This window comes from Tupaia chinensis, unplaced genomic scaffold (assembly GCF_000334495.1).
Source record: "Tupaia chinensis unplaced genomic scaffold, TupChi_1.0 Scaffold000607_1, whole genome shotgun sequence".
NCBI classification, from domain to species: domain Eukaryota; kingdom Metazoa; phylum Chordata; class Mammalia; order Scandentia; family Tupaiidae; genus Tupaia; species Tupaia belangeri.
This window is the reverse complement of record NW_006160126.1, coordinates 124,808-146,273: the sequence shown is the minus strand read 5'-3', so window position 1 is coordinate 146,273 and position 21,466 is coordinate 124,808. Positions and strand designations below refer to the sequence as shown.

The 21,466-nt window shown below is 40.0% G+C and overlaps 1 protein-coding gene and 1 pseudogene across 6 annotated transcripts in view; both read right to left on the bottom strand.

The window, feature by feature from the left end:
* PRP4K (pre-mRNA processing factor kinase PRP4K) overlaps positions 1-21,466 on the bottom strand; it is a 49,506-nt gene that overhangs the window by 20,236 nt on the left and 7,804 nt on the right. For all 6 annotated transcript variants that reach the window (XR_003551099.1, XR_003551100.1, XR_003551102.1 and 3 more), the window contains exons 2-6: positions 15,612-16,814; positions 10,879-11,052; positions 6,581-6,736; positions 5,301-5,382; positions 3,441-3,651 (exon numbers count right to left, since the gene is read on the bottom strand). Coding sequence is in view for 1 of the 6 variants with exons in the window: in XM_027775853.1 (XP_027631654.1) it covers positions 3,441-3,651; positions 5,301-5,382; positions 6,581-6,736; positions 10,879-11,052; positions 15,612-16,814 (1,826 nt within the window). In the remaining 5 variants the exon portion in view is untranslated. The remainder of the gene's footprint in view (positions 1-3,440; positions 3,652-5,300; positions 5,383-6,580; positions 6,737-10,878; positions 11,053-15,611; positions 16,815-21,466) is intronic.
* Positions 20,720-21,466, bottom strand: part of LOC114009718 (peroxiredoxin-5, mitochondrial-like) — a 3,041-nt pseudogene continuing 2,294 nt past the window's right edge.

The window sequence follows — 21,466 nt, the reverse complement described above, 5'->3', positions numbered from 1 at the left end:
ATCAATAAATCTTCCTATATTTTTCTCCCTAAAAAGTTCAAGGATACCATAAAAACTGGGCAAAACAAAAGCCATCCACAGAAAAGAAAAAATGTGATAAATCATGTGCCCAACCTCACTTAATGTAAGGGAAATAGGTATTTACCATGCAGGCAGATACCGTTTCCCACCTGTGACCCTGACTAAATACCCAACAGTATGACGGTACTCTGTTAGCAAGCTCTCATATGCTGCTTATGGGATGGCAAAGCTGCACTGCCCGGAGTAAGAGGAGAAATTAAGACTACATATTCATTCACTTTCTGACTCACAAATCCCACTTCTCAGGAACTATTTCAAAACAGTTGGCATTAAAAAATAACTTAATGCAGGGCCAGCTACTGGAGTATGGTTACGTCACTGCACTCCCACATAGCTGACTGCGTTGAGTCTGAGACCCGGTGGCTTAAAACTCACACCGGGCACATGTGCGTGAGGGCCTCGAATCCCAAGAGGTGACTGGAGGTAAAGGGACATGGCCACTCTCAGATCCCGGGGATGGGGGTGATTTCTTGCTTTCTGTCTGTCTCACACACACATTCCACAGCAAAAATCTCTCTCTCTCTTAAAATAAAAAAACCCTAAAAACCAACTTTAATGTGCAACGATGCTTTTATAATTAGTCCAAATGGATACCAAGAAATGGGCACGTCCAATAAGAAGGAATGAAGACCATACAGATACGAGTATGCTTTTCTTGTGCATGTAGGTAGTACACGAATAAACACACAGAAGGTAAATGTAGTAACTGGGGAAAAAAAAAAAAGTAAAGTAAAGTCAGTCTGGTAGTCTAGTGGTTATAAGAGCCAGAACTGACAAGGCCCATCACGATTCCAATTCCAACCCCGATGGCTTGAAAAAGAATGTGTGTGTACATCGCCAGAGTCCCAGTGGGATAAGAAACGGGGAAGAGACTGCAGTGTGACCAAGCCCCACTGGAGAGTGCTTATTTCCTGTCTCAGGAGAGTTTATGTGCCCTGTGGCAATTGAAAAAAAAAAGACGCAAACCACCAGCCCCTACTACACACCTATAAGAGCCAATTCCTGAAAAATCAAAAGTAAATGGAAATAATCTAAACCTATTAAAACAGAAGCTTTTATTAGGAAAGGAAAAAAAAATGTATTTCTAATTTGCACCTTACTCTCAAAGGCCTATTGTCCCCACGTAGACACAAATCAATAAATCTTCCTATATTTTTCTCCCTAGAAAGTTCAAGGACACCATAAAAACTGGGCAAAACAAAAGCTGTCCCCAGAAAAGAAAAAATGTGATAAATCATGTGCCCAACCTCACTTAATATAAGGGAAATAGGTATTTACCGTGCAGGCAGATACCGTTTCTCACCTGTGACCCTGACTAAATACCCAACAGTATGACGGTACTCTGTTAGCAAGCTCTCATATGCTGCTTATGGGATGGCAAAGCTGCACTGCCCGGAGTAAGAGGAGAAATTAAGACTACATATTCATTCACTTTCTGACTCACAAATCCCACTTCTCAGGAACTATTTCAAAACAGTTGGCATTAAAAAATAACTTAATGCAGGGCCAGCTAATGGAGTATGGTTACGTCACTGCACTCCCGCATAGCTGACTGCGTTGAGTCTGAGACCCGGTGGCTTAAAACTCACACCGGGCACATGTGCGTGAGGGCCTCAAATCCCAAGAGGTGACTGGAGGTAAAGGGACATGGCCACTCTCAGACCCCGGGGATGGGGGTGATTTCTTGCTTTCTGTCTGTCTCACACACACATTCCACAGCAAAAATCTCTCTCTCTTAAAATAAAAAAACCCCAAAAACCAAAAACCAACTTTAATGTGCAACGATGCTTTTATAATTAGTATCCAAATGGATACCAAGAAATGGGCACGTCCAATAAGAAGGAATGAAGACCATACAGATACGAGTATGCTTTTCTTGTGCATGTAGGTAGTACACGAATAAACACACAGAAGGTAAATGTAGTAACTGGGGAAAAAAAAAAAAGTAAAGTAAAGTCAGTCTGGTAGTCTAGTGGTTATAAGAGCCAGAACTGACAAGGTCAATCACGATTCCAATTCCAACCCCGATGGCTTGAAAAAGAATGTGTGTGTACATCGCCAGAGTCCCAGTGGGATAAGAAACGGGGAAGAGACTGCAGTGTGACCAAGCCCCACTGGAGAGTGCTTATTTCCTGTCTCAGGAGAGTTTATGTGCCCTGTGGCAATTGAAAAAAAAAAGACGCAAACCACCAGCCCCCACTACACACCTATAAGAGCCAATTCCTAAAAAATCAAAAGTAAATGAACTAATAGGGAATAACAAGTTGGCCCCATAGACTAATGGTTAAGGGCACTAGATGACTGGGGCTTGAAAAAGCAGCAGCAGCCTGTGCATACACGCCCAGAACCCCACAGGGATGGAGAAAATGAGAAGAGACTGCAGCATGACCACGCCCCCTTGGGGTGGGGAGAATGCTCCACCACCAATCTTTCTGGCTAGCACACCTACCCTATGGCAATTAAAAAAAGAAAGAAAAATAACAGCAGTAGATTGAAACTTATAAAGGATAGATAGAATGTTACCACACAATAAAAACCCAACAAAATAATAAAAATCTCATTAGTCATTGATGGAGGCTGTCAGTGCACCAACTCTGTTCTACTCTGAAAACTGGCTAATAAAGGAAAGTAACACTAAGTTTTCAAGAAATACTAGGGACAAGGGAGTATGTTAAACTACTTAAGAATATGGCTAGTCGAAAACTCGAGTGGACAATTTTTATAAGGCACACTGCTGTGACCTCATGAGTGAATGGCAAAAGGGGGGGAAGGAAAATAAAAGAAGGATGAAAAGATACAAACATACTGTGTGCACATTGTTTGGATTATAATTCAAACCAAGTAACTACAGTCTTTGATAATATTAAAAATTTATCCATTTTATTAAAAGAAGGATGAAAAGATACAAACATACTGTGTGCGCATTGTTTGGATTATAATTCAAACCAAGTAACTAGTCTTTGATAATATTACAAATTTATGTATTTTATTAAATACAACGTTTTATAAAGTACTACCTGACAGTACTGAAGTACTGGTTACATCAGTAACAGGCTAAATAAAATTGTGACTAAGATTTGCTTCAAAATACCCTAGTAAGCAGAACAAAACGGTCATCAGTGTGTGTGAGTCCAGTGTACTATTCAGGATATGTGAATTAATACACACATACTCAGACAAAATATTCATTAGGATACATTTAACACGGTATTACTTTAACATGTGAAGGAGCAATATTTCAAATCCTTTTCACTTTTCTCCAGTCCAAAATCTCCCCCGAAATAGGCTTCTCATTATAAAGTCCCGTAACTAACTGTTCAGAGGAAGGCATGTTCAGGACAAAGTCCACTTGTGCTCACCATTACTCTGCTCGACTGTCATCAGATTATGCTTGGCTTTCACTGAGGCCTCGAAGGTATCCACATTTTCCCGCTCATACTCTTTAACGTCAGCAGCTACTCTCTCCAGAATGTCATCTGGGGAGGGGGACCGCGTTCTCGTACTGCTCTGGGGGCTGCTTGGTTCAGATGGCACAGACATATTGCTGTCTTCAGCAAGATATTTGTATTTCTGTAATAACAACAAAATGAATTACTTTCATAAAATCACATGCATTCTGGCTATATAAATTTGCTAAAAAGTGCTGTATAGAAAACTTGAAGAGTAAGCGTCAAATAATGTAAAACAAACAAAAAGGTATTTTGTACCTTGGTTGAATCAGATCCACAATCCCTTGTATGTAAGCCCCAAGCCCCTATCTATGAGAAGGCCTGACTGCTGTGCATTCACTAGGTGGCAGAGCCCAGCCTGACCTGACTGGATGAGGTGCAGCTCACAGGCTTACTTATTCCCCAGCATGTGTCTCGCTGTACAGACGACAAAGTGTTTGCTTATGGGGTCTGTTCCAGACCTGACTGATGGCGCTAAGTGATGTACATAGATGCACCATATTACCTTTCTACAATTCAAAAATTTCTGAGTTCTGAAGCACATCTCGCCCCAAGGGTTGGAGACAAGGGATTGTGGACCTGGGTGAGAACAAAGAAAAATTCAACCAAGTCTTCAAGGACTCATTTTTCATGTCTTTCAAAATTCTCCCTCTCAGCTTCCTGCACCTTATCAGCAGCTCTCCTATGAATGAGAAGGCCCCTTACAGAGACAGCAACCACAAAGGATCTAGTGACCATGAGTTCAATCTCAGAATGGTCAAAAAAAGAGCTGACAATATTCCAAGGCAGCAAATTGTTACCATTAAACAATCGACATCTATATACAATCTCCCCCTCCTACAATTTTCTTCATCTAGCTTGAGTCTTAAATTATTTTTGAAATGTTTCATTTAAACTACTCACTTTATGGTTATTCACAGCCTGCTATTATCTTATTAACCACTAAACATGTTAGTTTTTTCATAGCAGCAGGCATCATTTTTGCTAAGTGAAATTTCTCCAGCTTATTCTGTACTATTAATAACATTTTTCTTTTTCACTCGCTTAAAAAAGGGCAAACTTGGGACTAGCAGTTAGCGTAATGGCTATGTCGCTGGACTCCCACGTAGTCAACCGTGGTTCAAGTCCTGGACCCGGTGGCTTATCCTGAGAGGAGAATAGAGGAGAAGGGATTGTGGCGTGGTCATCCCCCCTGGGGGGTGATTTCTCATTTTCTGTCTCTCTCTGCCTGTCTGGCGAGCGCACGCAACCTATATAACAAAAACCTCTCCAAAAAAAGAAAAGAAAAAAATAATGTAAACTTCAACTTTTGTCTTATAAAAGAAGTTTACACCACAATTCTATGTACAGAAAAGAAAAACCACCACGTTTTAACAAGAAACTATCATCTTATCAGATTTTAACCTTAACTCTTATACTACTGGCACTTTTTCTTTTAAAGTTTTTTCTGTAGGGCACATGTGCTCACTAGAGAGAGACAGAGAGGGAGGGAAATAAAAAAACATCAACCCCCAGCAAGGATGGCCAGGCTGCAATCCCTTCTCTTATCTCAGGATTTGGGGCATGCATGTGCATACTCCTGGCCTGTTTTTCAAGCCACTGGCTCTGGAATTCAAATTGTGTAGTAAGCCATGTGGGATTCAGTGCCTTAACCATCATGCCACCTAATGGCCCTGTCACTTCTTTCTTCAAAGTGAAAAATTGCTATTTTACTAGAAAAGTAATTCATTAAGAGGGAGATTAATAAAAACTTTACTTGAAACGATATACCTGAACGATGGCCTGCCTTTGTATTCTTCTCTGTTCTATCAGGGCTTCTTCATCTTCTTCCTCTACATCAAAGTCTTCAAGGCTTAAAAAAATAAAACATTCTTAAGAGAGACATCTATATATTTTTTAAATAAAGGCTAGAAAACACTGGTCATCATTAAGTTAGTACAGAAGTCTTGAGCCATATAATATTAGTCTCTTCATTTTTGTTTCCAAACTACGTCAGGTGCCTGGTGTGAAATACTTGCAAGTAATCTAACCTTTGTCTCAATTTTCTCTGTATCTACTTTATGGAACCCCAACTGTCAACAAAAGAAATATCTGTGAGTTTTAAAAATCCCAGGAGGAGAATGGAGAAGAGACTGTGGCATAGTCGTCTCCCTCAATGGGTGATTTCTCACTGTCTCTCCGTGTTTCGCGTCGATGAATGCAAGTGCCTTACAGCAAAAATCTAAAAACCCTCATTACTGGCCTTAAAGAGGGTTTCTCAACCTCAGTATTACTTATTTTTGATATGGATAGCTCTTCTCCATGGGAAGTTACCCATGTATTGTGGCATGCAGTATCCCTGTCCTCTGGCCACTGGAAGACAACCTAAAATGTCTTCAAACATTGTCAAAATGCTGAGGTAAAAAAAAACAAAAACAAAAACAAAAAAACTTCCCAAGAACCACTGCAGTAAATCGGTCTTGTTTATTTTGATACTATATTTACATTTTTAAAACCACCCCCATTTTATCAGACACTAAAATGTTTCCCCATTTTCATACCCTTACAAGCATACCTGCTGAAGGTAACCTCAACTGCAAAGTATGTATCATTAAAAACAAACTGGAAAGTCTAAACTCTGTATAGAAATTTCTCCCCTGGGACCAGCAGATGGCTACGTCACTGAACTCCCATGTAGTCGACCACAGTTCAAGTCCCAGACCTGGTGGCTTAAACTCACACTGGGCGTGTGTGTGTGTGCATGCCCAAGATCCCAAAAGGAGAATGGAAGAGAAGGGATTGTGGCGTGGCCATCCCCCTTGGGGGGTGATTCCTTACTTTCTGTCTCTCTGGCGAGCTTAGGTGCCCTTTAGCAAAAACCTCTCCTAAATAAATAAACTGGTAACTTAGATTATCAGGTCTAAGTAATATATCTGTTGTTCCCAATAAAAATAAAGGGATGTCTCAAAGTGAAATGATGCCACAATATTGACTCCAGCCAAAGCTGAAACTCCTAAATTCAGAAAACCACTACCTCTGCCATACAATCTATACAAAAATTCCATTCGTACTTATCATCAGATGAAGACTCCTGCTCAACTTTCATTCCTTCAGAAAGACTTCCTTTAAATTTATCTTCCTTTACTTTGCTTCTGCTCCTACGTCGACGACCACCACGGGACCGAGATCTCCTCCTTAAGCGTGATCTGCTCCTCCGACCTCTGTCCCTATGTGAAGAGAAAAAACATAGCTTTAGAAATGTCCATCTAGGGGACCAGCGGTTAGCATAATGGCTGGACTCCCACGTAGTTGACCGCAGTTTGAGCCCCGGACCCAGTGGCTTGGACTCACGCCGGGCGCGATCCCGAGAGGAGAACGGAGAAGGGATTGCGGCGTGGTCAACCCCCTGGGGGATGATTTCTCACTTTCTGTCTCTGGCAAGCGCATGCGCCCTACAGCAAAAAAGAAAAAAAAAAAACCTCTCCAAAAAAAAGAAGAAAAAAAAAAATGTCCATCTAGAAGGAGGCAGGCACCTGTGTACAGAGGTATGCATAAACTCTACATTCTCCACAATTTTACCATGAATCTAAAACTCTTCTATAGAATAGTCTATTTAAAATATTATGTAAAATAACAGTATACTAGAAAGATTGGGATGAACAGCTTAACTGAAGACAACTAAAACACAACTATTGCTGTTACCAAATTTTAAACTAAAAAATGTTTCCCATGAATATGGATATGAATATAAACTCTATGAAAAGAAATACCTGCTGTTTTGTCATATTCTTATCACTGAGGTTGCAGTATACAAAAAGATCCTGAATATATACTGTTACTTAATACAGTAAAAATTAGGTTTCTTTCTGGTTTCCATAGCTGCACTGTATGGTCAGATATGTTTGTCCTCTAAGCTGTTTATGCTGCTAACTGAATTCATTTTTAATTACATTATTAATTTATGAAAAGTATAAATAGAGAAGGTTTCTATAAAAACTTAGTTAAAACCATGGAGACCAAAAAGAGATGGTGGTTGCCAAGGGCTGCAGTGAAGGGAGAGACCAACTATAAAGGAGCTCCAGGGAACTAAGGAGTGATGAGAATGTTCTCTACCTATGGTGACCTTATGACTGCCCGAACTCATGTAACTTCATGCCGAAAAAGGTAAGTCTTACTTCAAGTAGGTTATTATGTGTTTCAAAAAAACCCCCCAACTTAAAGAACCCTTACTATGGGCCTACGGGTGGTGTGGTGGTTAAGGCACTGGATCCCAGAAGGCTGACTCTGCAGTTTGAGTCCCAGACCTGGTGGTGGCTTGGGAAAAAAACACCAGGTGCCTATGTGTGCATGCCTAACCCCTGGGAAGGGAATGGGGAGACACTAGGGGTGGTTTCTTTCCCTTTCTCTTTCTCTGCAGCAAGTGCACGTGCCCTAGGGCAAAAATCTTAGTAAAGACTGTAAAAAGAACCATGACATTCAAAGAATACTTAAAAAACCCTAAACCTCAAAGAGAATGTGAAGATAGCAGAGATGACAACAAAATCTTGAAATCTGCAAACTGAACAGAAGCATACTAACAGATCAAACTGAGCTGAATGAGTCCAATAGGAACAGACAAGGTAAGTCAGAAACCTGTCAGTGCAAGACACAATACCCTCAGAAAGCCTTGGAATTGGAAGATACCCTAACCACTGGAAAATGGAAATGTGAAGTCACAGCTGAGCAGAACTGGTTGAAAGCATTTAACAGTAGACTATAATCCTCTCAACTCAGTGGATAATGCCATCTTCTGCCTTCATATTCCTGAAGACTATTTAAAATTTACTCTCTAGAGAGATAATGGTCATTATAAAACTGACCTAGCCACTACCAAAAAAACACAGGGATTAAGGGGACATTCGCCTTAGGAAGGGCCCAAACTCCAACCTTAGCAGATAAGAGGATATTGGAAAACTTCTCAGCCCAAGAGAAAAGAGCTGGTCATTGATATCCTAGTGTCTCTACCTAATTTCTCTAGCTACTAGTTGATAAGTTCTATTGTCAGAATGGAAGAAAGCTTCTATTCAGCTTTCTCACTGCCTGTCGGAAGAGGCAGCAATGAAGGAGCCAGGTGTTTGAGCAGATCTTCAAATAAAAGGTAAACGAGCAATAAGAGAAAACTGGGAAGAAATAAAGCAGGAGGATAAAACTATGAATAAAACTCTCACAAAATACTCAATTATCACCTGAGAGTAAGAGATTCCATAAAACGAAAATAACATGTTAAAAATAAACAAGCAAAACAAAAATCCCCTCAAAAACAGCCAATAAAAGCTTTGAAATAAAAAAGTACAGAATTAAATGAAAGTCAATAGAAGAGTGATTTTAGTCGAATGACAAAAATCTACTAAAGTAGAGCAAAATGTAAAATATGAGAGATGCATAAAGGCAAAATGAAAGATTTACAGAACATAAGACATTTATTATTAAGAGAGAAGAAGAGAATAAAGCAAGTCCTTTAAAAATGTCCAGGAATCAGAACAGGACATCTCAATAGCAATATACTGAAAACTAGATGTAATAGGTAGAATAGAAATTTCAATACTTTTAAGGGCAAATAATTTCAATCTAGAATTATATTCCTTGCCATATCTACAATGAGAATAATCAGGATTTCTAAAATGTAAGATCCCCAAAAATGTCCCCTACATGAAATTTTCTAAGTAAGCTCCTGGAAATGCATTACTAAAACAAGACAGTAAACATGAAAAGACACTGAACATAAAAAACAGACCTCCGACACGAGAGAAACTCGGGACTCCAAGAGGTTAGTCAATGGTAAGTGACCCCAAAGAACAACCCACCATATGAGCAGGTCCTAGACGGGCGCTTGGAATCAGAAGACTAAGAAAGTCAAAGGAAGGTCCTCTCTCCTTCACCCCACTATTTGTTCTGCAATGAACAATATGCACTGATCTTAATGATTGATAGGGAAGCATAAAAATATGAAAAAATGAGGCAGAAGAGAAACAAGGGTGAGGGGTGGGATAAAAAATCTTTATTGTATACAGTACACTTCAACAAAGCATGTCCACTTCTAGGAATCGTAGTAAACAAAAGTTTCAGGGATATATAAAGATGTCTGCAATATAAAGCTCTGGTATCTTTTCAACCAATATTTATGTGTTACTTCAATTAAAATGTTAAAAAAAAAAAGATCTCAAGTGAATGCCTACTTAAGTTTTAGATTAAAATATTTAATGTATACGGGGATATAAAAAAATGATTCCCTGCTCTAAAAAAAAATCAACCTTTCTGATTAACCAACAGGACTCCCATCCACATGGCCAAAGGCAGTCTGAGTCTGAGGCCTGGCACCTTGCTTTCTTATTTTCCCTCTGTTTCTCTCTCTCTCTTCCTCTCTCTGGTGAGTGCCTGCACCTTGTAGCAAATAAAAAAATAATAAAATACAATAAAAAATATTTTAAAAAATAAGCAAGTACAATCATTAAATGTCAGGAAACTGAGCTGAACATTTACTACTTTATGATATATCTTGCTAGTTTAAAAGAGGGGAAAAGGGCTGGCCCTCACAGTACAGTGGTTGGCTGCTGTGCACAGGGAGTGGGATCCCACATGGCCAATCATGGCTGGAGTCCCAGCCCCAGCAGCTTGAAAAACACTTAAGCGTCTGTGCATGCATGCACGAGACCATAATGGGATGGAGAAATGGTCAAAGGACTGTGGCATGACCATGTCCCATTTGAGGTCTTCCTGGCTCTCTGCCTTATGCATTCACACACACCCCTTTGGCAATTAAAAATAATAGTAATAAAATATAAACGTGCACACCTTCAAACTTTGCAAGTTCATTTGTATAAATCTATTCTACAAGGAAATCTTACACACAACCAATGGACAGATTTTAAAGAGCAATAATTTATTCAAATGTAAAAGGAAACTGCTGTAACTGTGGGATCAGTTACAATTTTTCAGAGAAAAATGGTCTTTAAGAAAACCTACCAACTGGGAACCAGCAGTTAGCATAATGGCTATGTCGCTGGACTCCCACGTAGTCGACCGCGGTTCACGTCCCGGACCTGGTGGCTTAAAACTCACGCCGGGCGCGTGTGCGTGCATGTCCAAGATCCCGAGAGGAGAATGGAGGAGAAGGGATTGCGGCGTGACCATCCCCCCTGGGGGGTGATTTCTCGCTTTCTGTCTCTATGTCTCTCTCTGTCTGTCTGGCAAGCGCACGTGCCCTACAGTGAAAATCTCTCCAAAAAAAAAAAAAAAAAGAAAAAAAGAAAACCTACCAACTCAACTAAATGGCGTTTCAATAATGTCCAGTTTGTTCAATCAAAGGATAACGTGTATCATGAATGCTTACCTTCTCCGAGGAGTCCTACTTCTTCTTCTTGGCGACCGGCTACGTCTGAGTGGAGAACGAGACCTTCTTCTAATAGGAGATCTACTTCTTCTTCGGGTTGGAGACCATCTATTTATGGGGCTGACATCTTTTGATCTTTCACGTCTGCTGAGGAGATCATCTCGAGGTCGTGTTCTTAAGGGGACCAAATTCAAGTTTACACAAAAGTGAATCAAACAGAACGCATCTGTTCCTCACATAAAGGATACCTTAAGGAAAGGTGCACTAGGACAGGCAGATGGCTCAACGGTAATGTCGCTGGACTCCCACTTAGTTGACTGCAGTGGGAGTCCTGGACCTGGCAGCTTAAAACTCACACCAGGTGAGAGGAGAATGGAGGAGAAAGGACTGCCACATGGCCATCCCCCCAGGGGAGGGTTTCCCACTTTCTGTCTCTCTGGTGAGCACACAGAAAGACATGCACGCTATAGCAAAAAAATAAATAAAAATCCCCCTTGGGGGTGACTTCTTGCTTTTAATGTTTCTCTCTGTCTCTCCTGGAAGCCCACATGACATTAACAAAAAAATTTCTCTTCAAAAAAAGGTACACTAACCTAAAGATAGTAAAAAATCAATGTGTTTTGCATATCCTCTAATCTAAAAATCTGAAGAATTATAAAAGTCATACCATCCAAGCCACTGATTCTAATTTCAGATAACTCAAAACCTGCCTGAGTAACATGTCCTCAGTATGAGGACTTTTCCCCTCTCTATAGCATGCTATTTCTGCAATTAAGAATCTTATCTTTGGCACCAACAGATGGAGTAATGACCGTCGCTGGACTCCCACGTAGTCAACTACAGTTTGAGTCCCTGACCTGACGACTTGAAACTCATGCTAGGAGCATGTGTGTCCATGTCCCCAAATCTCTAGAGAATGGAGAAGGGATTGTGGCTTGGCCATCCCCCTCCCCCCCAGGGTGATTTTTCTGTTTTCTGTCTCTGTCTCTCCCACAAGCACATGTGCCCTATAGCAAAAATCTCTTAAAAAAAAACAAATAAAAGAATCTTCTCTTTAACGCTGGTGACGTATAATACCTTCCACTTTATAATCAACTTAACTTTAACTAAAGAAACACCTCAGTTTCTCCTATAACTTCTCAATAGCTGTCTCTTCCAAGCACCTTCTAATGAGTTTTATTCGTCTTTAATGTGATGACTTATTACAATAGGTCTTTCTACAACTTTTCCTTATTTTTTGCTATAGGGTGAGTGTGCTTGCTGGGGAGAAAGAGAGAGAGAGGGAAGGTGAGAAATCATTCGGGCGAGGGGTGACCATGCATCAGTCCCTTCTCCTTCATCCTCTCAGGATTTGGGACATGCAGACAGACACATGTGCCTGGTGTGTGTTTCAAGTCACAGGGTCTGAAACTTGAACCATGAAGCTGGCCATGTGTGTTTCAGCTGTATTAACCACCACACACACTGATGGGCCCACCACGTTTTTAAAAATAAGTTTTGAACATTTTGTAATGTTGTTTCAGATTTGAAATATTCAATATGAGCAGACTGAAATGGGTTTGTCTCCACAATTAAGTAGTATTATATTTTTCCCATTTAATAAAAACATAACCTGCTTTACATGTCTAAACATAGTGTACAGAACCTAAAACAATCTTTCTTGGATCTAGCCAAAATGAGCAATATAGATTTTGACTCAGATCTATCTGTAGTACTTACTTCTTGGTAGGGACATGTGAGGAAACTCTTACATATAATTTCATCAGACACACCATGCAGAGCTGGCAGTTGGTGTGGTTGTTAAGGGTGCTAGACTTCCACATGGAAAACTGTGGTGTGAGTCCCAGACCTGGCAGCTTTCTCTCTCTGACCCCTCTGATTAAATTAAAATAAATAAATAAATAATGTTAAATAAAAATTTTAAAAAACATAAATGCGAGACCAGCAGATGGCATAATGGTTAGGTCGCTGGACTCCCACGTAGTTGATCATAGGTTTTCTTTTTTTGAGAGGTTCCTGCTATAGGGCATGTGCACTTGCCAGAAAGACAGAGAGAGAAAGCGAAAAATGACCCTCTGGGGGGGAGTGGGGGAAGACCACGCTACAGTTCCTTCTCCTCCATTCTCCTCTTGGGATCTTGAGCATGCACGCACACGCACCCAGTGTGAGTTTAAGCCATTGGGTCCAGGACTCAAACCATGGTCGACTACATGGGAGTCCAGCAACATAGCCATGACACCAACTGCTGGTCCCCAGTAGCTTAAAACTCATGCTAGGCACACGTGTGTGTGTGCCCAGGATTTCAAGAAGAGAAGGAAGAAAAAAAGATTGCCGCATGGGCATCTCCCCCTGGGGAGTGATTGCTGGGAACTCGACTGGGACGCTGCCAAGTCTGTAGATCGGGTTAGAGAGATCGTCCTTGAACGATAATGAGTGTCCTCATCTTGAATGGGGGGTGGGTGTGGGGGGGATCAGCAGTTAGTATGGCTATGTTGCTGGACTCCCATGTAGCTGACTGCAGTTCGATTCCCGGACCCGGTAGCTTAAACTCACACTGGGCGCCTGTGTGTGCGTGCCCAAGATTCGGAGAGGAGAATGGAGAAGGGATTGCGGTGTGGCCATCCCCTCAGGGGGTGATTTCTCACTTTCTGTCTCTTCCTCATTCTGTCTTTCTGGCGAGCGCACGTGCCCTATAGCAAAAACTTCTCCCCCACCCCCACAAAAGAAAAAGACCTGCATGTTACAAGACTTTATGAAAAAAGTAAAACACTTATTAATATGACTAGTGTGACTAGATTTTTGTCATAAAAAGCTTATAGTCATATAATTGTAGGTGCATAAACAGCTAGACAGATAAGTACCTTAGGTGTGGTAGTGGAACCATGAAGAGGGAGCAAATTTACAGGCGTTATTTGGAGTTCTCTTTATAATTACTATGTACTTGTGTAATTAAAAAAAAAACTGTTTCAAATACTTAACTCTAGTCCTTAATTCTTTGAATCTCTTCAAATGGAAAGCAAACTGAAAGACTACCACGATAATTAAGTAACACTTTAGATAACAATCAGCAAAACTAACTGCCTCAATGCAGCAAGCTAAAGGGAAAAGGAGGCTATTTCATTACAATGCCAATAAGAAATAAAGATTAAGAGTATTTCTTCAGATAAAGAACCCTGAAATTTCTCTGAAAATACGATGCTTTAAATTTCAAGACCAGTTTATATTTATACCTATACACAGAAAAATGTAAGTACAGTGGCTAGAAAATCATAAGATCTTTATATTATAAAAATATGACTGAATTTCATAAACAATATTTCGAATATGAAGAAGATATTTGTAAAAATCCTGTTTCTAAGTAATTTAGGCTAAATACCCTACCCTCAATAACTCAGTTCTACGGCACAGGTAAATTATGTAATTTCTCTGACTCTATTTCTCATTTATAAATTAGAACTTCCCCACCTTATGTATTGAGATAATCACCAGAGGACTTATGGGAAAAGAACTGATTAAGTTAATGTATTATAGAAACTAGTTATTATCATTATTACTGGTACAAAATAATTTAACATTATTTTTTCTAAACTTAAGAGGTACAACTTTTCCTAACAATGGAATTATAATTAAAATCACGCATCAATAATGACAAGTATATGGGCCAGTAGGTGGTGTGGTGGCTGGGACGCTAGATTCCCACATGGCTGACCTGTTTGAGTACTGGAACTGGTAGCTTAAAAATTACAACAAGGGGCCAGCAGGTGGCATGGTGTTTGAGGCACTGGACTTCCCACATGGTTGACCATGGTTCGAGTCCTGGACCTGGTGGCTTGCTTTCTCTCTCTCTCTCTCTCTCTCTCTCTGCCTCTCTTTGGTGAGTGCACATGAAAAAATAATGACAATAATAGATAAAATAATAACTTTTTATGGTGAGTGCACATGAAAAAATAATGACAATAGATAAAATAATAACTTTTTTAAAAAACACAACAAATAGATCTATCAATAAATCAATATTTATAAAAATTAATGACAAAGATATGGCCTAATAAATGTGTTGAGGCTAAATCATCCTGCGAACCTCACAGAATGAACTTAAACTTAGACAGCACAGCCATCTTACCACACACCTAGGCTTAGATGGCTATTATCATCTTACAGGACCAATACCACATAGGCAGCCATCATTGACCAAAATGTTACAGCACATGACTACACAAAATTTAGTAACAAAATTTGTCATCTAAAACTTTTCATTTTAAATTTAGTTAGATTTGAGGAACTAAATACATTGATATTAGCATCATTTCATATTGTTAAAACTCAAAATCATGCAGACCCAAGAAAGGATCACAATCTTTAAAATTACTCCTGTTTTCAAATGTAGAAGTTTCAGTTTATGCTGTTCAATGAAGTAGTAATCCTCTCTCTGCACCCCTCTCATGAAGATTTATCAACCAAATTATATGGATAGGTAGGAACAATGGATATGAAGGACCAATTTAGCAAATTAGATACTATATTAAATTTAAAAAGTAGAGGAAAAAAATACTGATTCTGTCATGCAGCACATTATTTAGGAAACAGCCATAAAATACTCACTGATAAAATGCAAATCTTAATATAGTTAATTAACTTAAAATTACAAAATTTATTACAACCCCAGTTTAATCATCCACAAGTCCTGGTTCTCCTTTAAAATCTACAACATCAACATCTGGTAAATTATTTACCTTGGAGAAGAAAGTCGTCTCCTTTCTGGTTCTCTTCGTTTTCTTTCTAAGGATCGGCTCTTGGCTCTTCTACCAGGAGAGAGTGTTCGAGAGGGTGATTTGCTCTGCTTTGATCGCCTATCATTTAAAAGTGGTGATCTACTTCTTCTTGATTTATCGCGCTGTTTTGGAGACAGACTTCTTCTTTTAGGACTACGCCCAGGTCTTCTACTGGGTGATCTGTTTTCTTTCCCAGATGAAGCATCTTTAGAAGGAGATTTAATTGGTTTCTTTTCTCTATCAGTTTCGGACCTTTTTGATTTTCTTTCTTTGGACCGTGACCTCCTGTCTTTGGATTTACCTCGTAAGTCAACTGGGGATCTGGACTTTTTACCTCGATCACGACTTCTACTTTCATTTACAATTGGAGATTTTTTCCTATCTTTTGACTTACTCTTATCTTCAATTTTAACCTTATCATCCATAGGAGATCTGGCCTTCCCAATTTTCTCTTGAGATCGCCTTCTAAGGGTAGGGGATTTTGATTTTCTTGCTTGATCTTGAGACTTACTTCTTTTGGATGGACTTTTAGATTTTTTTCTCTCCTTTGACTTGCTCCTAGTTGTTGTTTTCTCTTTAGCTATTTCAACATTTCCCTTGCTTTTCTTTTTATCAGACCTATGTCTAGTCCGTTCTTTGGATCTGCTTTTACTTCGTTTTTTTGTACTACTTTTGTTGTCCACAAGTTCAAGTTTTCCCTTCGTACTGGAAGATCTAGTACTAGATCTATTTCCGTTTCTTGCTTTTTCATGAATCTCCCCCTCCTCTTCAGAGCCAGACTCATAACCTTGTAAAATGAGACCCATCCCAGATTGGACCTTTCCTTCCATTAACTCGTTATCAAGTTCAGCTTTAATCAAGGCTCTCTGTTTTTCCAAGTCTTCTAGCAAAGCTAAATCATCAAGTTTAGTTCTTTTTGCTGGAGACAAACCTTCTTTGTCAGAAGCATCAATAACTTCTTTCCTTTTGTGTTTCTTATGTTTATGCTTATGTTTATGTTTTTTATCTTTGTCTTCTTCTGAGGAATGTTTATGTTTCTTATGTTTACTTCTGTGTTTATGCTTCTTTTTTTTGTGACGACTGTGTTTATTTTGAGATTGGTCCTCTGATACTTCTCCATTTTCTTCATTTACACTCTTTTCAGAATTATCAGCATCTTCCATTCTGTAAATGTATTAAATAAATTTTAAAATCACATCATTTACCAAGTATTCAGAGACATATCAAAATAACAGCAACAACAACAAAAAAGCCTCAATGTAACACATAAAACTAGTCACTAAAATTTTTTCAGAACAGCTTCAGACATTTCAAAGGTGGTGGAGAAAACTGAGTTGGGTGGTGGTATAACTTCAATTTGTCTCTAATGGTTGAACTCATATACCAAAAGTATTAGAGGAAAGGCATAATCAGGTGAGGTTTAAACAATTACCAATAATTACTGGCAGTTGGCATAATGACTATGTCGCTGGACTCCCATGTAGTCAACTGCGGTTTGAGTCCTGGACCCGGTGGCTTAAACTCACACCAGGCACGGTAGTGTCCGTGCCAAAGATCCCGAGAGGAGAAGGGACTGTGGCTGTGGTGTGGCCATCCCCCCAGGGGGGAGGGGGTGATTTCTCCTTTCTGTCTCTCTGGCGGGCGCCTGTGCCCTACAGCAAAAACATCTTCAAAACACAACAACCAAAAAATGACCAATAATAAAAAAAAAGAGAATCCAATCCAGGTATAGTAAAACCTCATTAAGTTAACACCAATTTAGTTAAAACACTAGAGTTAAGGTAACTACCTTGAGTTTTGAAACATATTTCCTACACAAACTTTTTTGTTTGCTACAGGGTACATGTGCTCAATGGAAAGACAGAAAGAGACAGAGACCAGAAGAAAGAAGGATGGCCATGCTGCAACCCCTACTCCTCCATTCTCCTCCTGAAATTTTGGGCACACACACACATGTATCTGGCATGAGTTTTAAACGCCTGGGTCCAGGACTGAAACTGCGGTCAACTACGTGGGAGTGCCGCAAGGTAACTGCTACACCATCTGCTGGTCCCTTCCTATACATACTTTAATAACAATTTTCTTTTTCATAAAATATACCAATAACGACATACATTAGGAAAGTAACCTCCACCTGGAATTCAGAAAATGTGATGTTTCTACAATAAATCTAGAAAAATCACTTATTTTCAGTAGATTTCATTCTATTTTCTAAGAAACAAAACACCTAGGGGCCAGCAAATTGGTTAGTGGTCTATGTTCCTGACCTTGCTGTGTGAAAATCACTCTGGGCACATGTAAGTGCATGTCTAAAATCCCAGAAGGAGAATGGATTGTGGAGTGGTCATTCCCACTGGGGGGAGGGGTGCTTTCTCACTTTCACTCTCACTGTCTCAGGCAGGACATGCAACCTATGGCACTAGAGCAAAAAACCCCCCCCCCCCCCCCCAAAAGGACAACGAATGACCTGGAGCCAGTAATAAACTATACCAAACTTAGTGCTTAATCAATGTCCACTGGTAGCTGATATCCATAAGGTTGACAGTAAAAAAACACAGCCCATAGGTTAAAACTTCAGAGTTTAGGATTCTCGGTCTGTACTGTAAAACTATGGTTATGTGATTAGACTGAACCACATGGAAGAGTCCTTTGGAGGTCCGCAGCATGGTATCAGCAATTTCATACAGTTCAACACAAATTTCATTCATCAAGTTATTCAACCTCAGGGCCAGCAGGTGGCATGACAGATAAGGGTGCTGGACTCCCACATGGCCAACTGTGGCTCGAGTCCTGGACCTGGTGGCTTGCTTTCTCACTTTCTTTCTCTCTCACACTATCCAGCTCTGGTCAAATTAAAATAAAATAAATGGATAAAGTTAAATAAAATAATTCTTAAAAAAATGCTATTCAACCTCTCCGAATTTCAAATGAAAAACTAGTTTCCTAAAATATGTTCACATTAATAGGCGATACACAAAAATTAATTTATTAACTGTCAAGAGTTTTGTGCTTAAATATTTATTCTGAGTTAAGAATTTTATGATTCTAGGGGTCAGGTGGTGGTGCAGTGGTAACACAAATAAACTCCCACAAAATACTTTTTAGAGCATGCTGGGTATGGACATGTGCTTGTGAACCAGGCCAGCTGAGATGGGGAACAGACGGAGATTTGAAGACCCTGTTAGGGGTATCTGTCTCTGATGAAAGAGACAAACACAAAAGTTCATGATTTAAAATTTTTGTATTTTCTCATTTCTTCTGCGAGACAGACCATACAGTCTACTCCCAACAGGGCCTTCATACCACGGCCCACCATGATCATGGGCACGTGTGTACACCCAGGATGTGTAAGAACTCAGGATGTAAACCCAGGACGGCCTCACACAGCTTCAGCATCATATTACTGCTATGCCAATAAGGCTGGCCCAGATTCTAAACTATTTCATCGAGGTGTCAATGTTCAGAAATTCCAGGTGAAATACACATTCAGTAGCATTACTGCCTTTTCCCTTAAAAGTCTTTCCATAATAACCTGCACATCCTAGAATATAAGAACAAAAGCAGTTTTAATATTCAAGCCATTACACTGTTTTAGGAAGACAAGACTTAAAATTAAAGACTCCTGTATTTTTAGTTTATTATTTGTGCCATGTACTACAAATAGCTCCTTGAAGAATTCATGGCTCTAGTTGTCAATTTTTTAATATTGACCATTATCCGCATCCCTTAAGGAAACTGCAGTTAGGTGGGAGAGTCACATAACACAACCATAAAACATTAAAGAAGTATAATGATAAAGACACAGAGGTCAGCAGGTGGGGTGGTGGTTAGGGTGCTGGATTCCCACAAGGCTGACTGTGATACTGTTTTATAGCAAACTACAAGCAGATCAGTGTTGCCAAGGCACCAAATTTATGGAATGAACTGGTTTAACGTGGACCAGTTCCAGAGCCGAATGTATATGATTCTGGGACTGAGTGGGTGGCATAGAATTTGAGGTTTGCTGGAGTCACAGAGGCCCCAGAACTAAAGGGTTGGGTTGCTAGCTGGGCTGTCTACAGTAACTGCTATGTCTTTTCCTTTTTTTCCAAGTTTTTTGCCATAGGGTGCATGTGCTTGCCAGAGACAGAAACAGAGAAGGAAAGTGAGAAATCACTCCCCTGGGGGGATGGCTATGCTGCAGTTTTCCTCCTGAGATTTAGGGCGCACATGCACCTGCTGTGATTTTCAAGCGGCCAGGTCTGAGACTTGAATTGTGGTCGGTCATATGGGAGTCCAGCACCTTAACCACCTTGTCACCCGCTAGTCCCAACACTGCTATTTCTAATGACTATGCAGAAGCTAGATAGAGAATATGATCCTCCAGTCAGGTCTCGGTGTTCAACAAACTTGCAGTGGTGGGGGAGAACAGAGAGGTATGACCGATACGTTAATAGATGCACAGTAAGGGGGAGTGGAGAACGCACAGCCACCATAAGGCGTCATACTGATTTTTTGGGTGTCACATGATCAACCTTGATTTCTGGTACCACTATGATATGAGAAATGAAAAAGCATGACCGGGTGTGCAAAGAGGCTGTGTACTCTGGCAAAAGTCAAGTTTTAGTTTGGGCTGACCTCTCTAGAATGAAGTGTAAGAAGAATACAGCAGTGCTCTCTGGATCATCAATTTTTCTCTCAAAGACTTGGAAAAAGAAAGTGTAGGATCTTTGTATAAAAAAAATAAAATTAAAAACTACCTAAAGATCCCCTAGCTGTCCTCAAAACAGAGCCAGACTTGTGCTCCATTTCTGGCTCCACAGCTATTAGTTGTGTAGCACTGGCAAGTTCAGGATCTCAGCTCCTCAGGCATCTAATCTATGAAATGGAGAAAACAGCAGAACCTACTTGGAAAGAGTACTGGGAGACTTACAAAAGGTTAACGGATGTTAAATATTTACAACAGTGCTTAGCACACACCAAGTGCCCCCAAAAGTAAGCTGTTCTGATTGTACAGATAATGGATAAATGCACTTATTCACAGTAACCCTGAGGAGCTGACTGGATTAAAGATAAGATTGTGTATTACTTTAAGGGACACTGTCAAAGAGCATGTATTCTGGGGTCAAATTAACCGGGTCAAATGCTGCATCCAACATGACAGCTATTGAAACCTTGGCCAAGTTGTTCCCATGACTCAGTTTCCTCAAATGTGAACTCTGGGGAGATAACAGCACTGAAAAATCATTGTGTCATGACAATCTGATGAGTATGTAACATAAAAGGCTGCAACATTGAGTTCAAGATACAATGTCTCTCCACATGGCAGGATGAGACTGAGATAAAAGGAACTTGCATAAGGTCACACATATCTTAAGCCAGTGAGAAGGCGGGTATTACATTTCCAGTCACTCAAAAGCTCTTCCATTTGATTGAAGATGCTTTTAATATATCATATTATGAAAACTTCATTACTGCTTCCTACCTCATTCAGAGTCAGTCCCTGTATTTAACTGTGCAACTTCCCTAACACTCTCAACTTACTACTCTCGCCCCACACTCCCCCTGCCCAGATACACCGCCTTCCTTGAACAGGTGGGTATACTCCACGGACAAGGGCCTTGGGAGTTGCACTTGCTGTCTCTCCTGCAGAAATTGCCTTTCCTACACATTAGCACTGCAGGCTGCTTCTGCCTACCTCGGGTCTGGGCTCAAATGTAACTTTCTCTATCAAGTTTCCTGACCAACTCCATTTTAACTGCAACTCCCACACATATTTTCCTTCTGTGCGTACTATTTCTTCAAGGCAACTGTCACCACCTAATTCTTATCTTTCC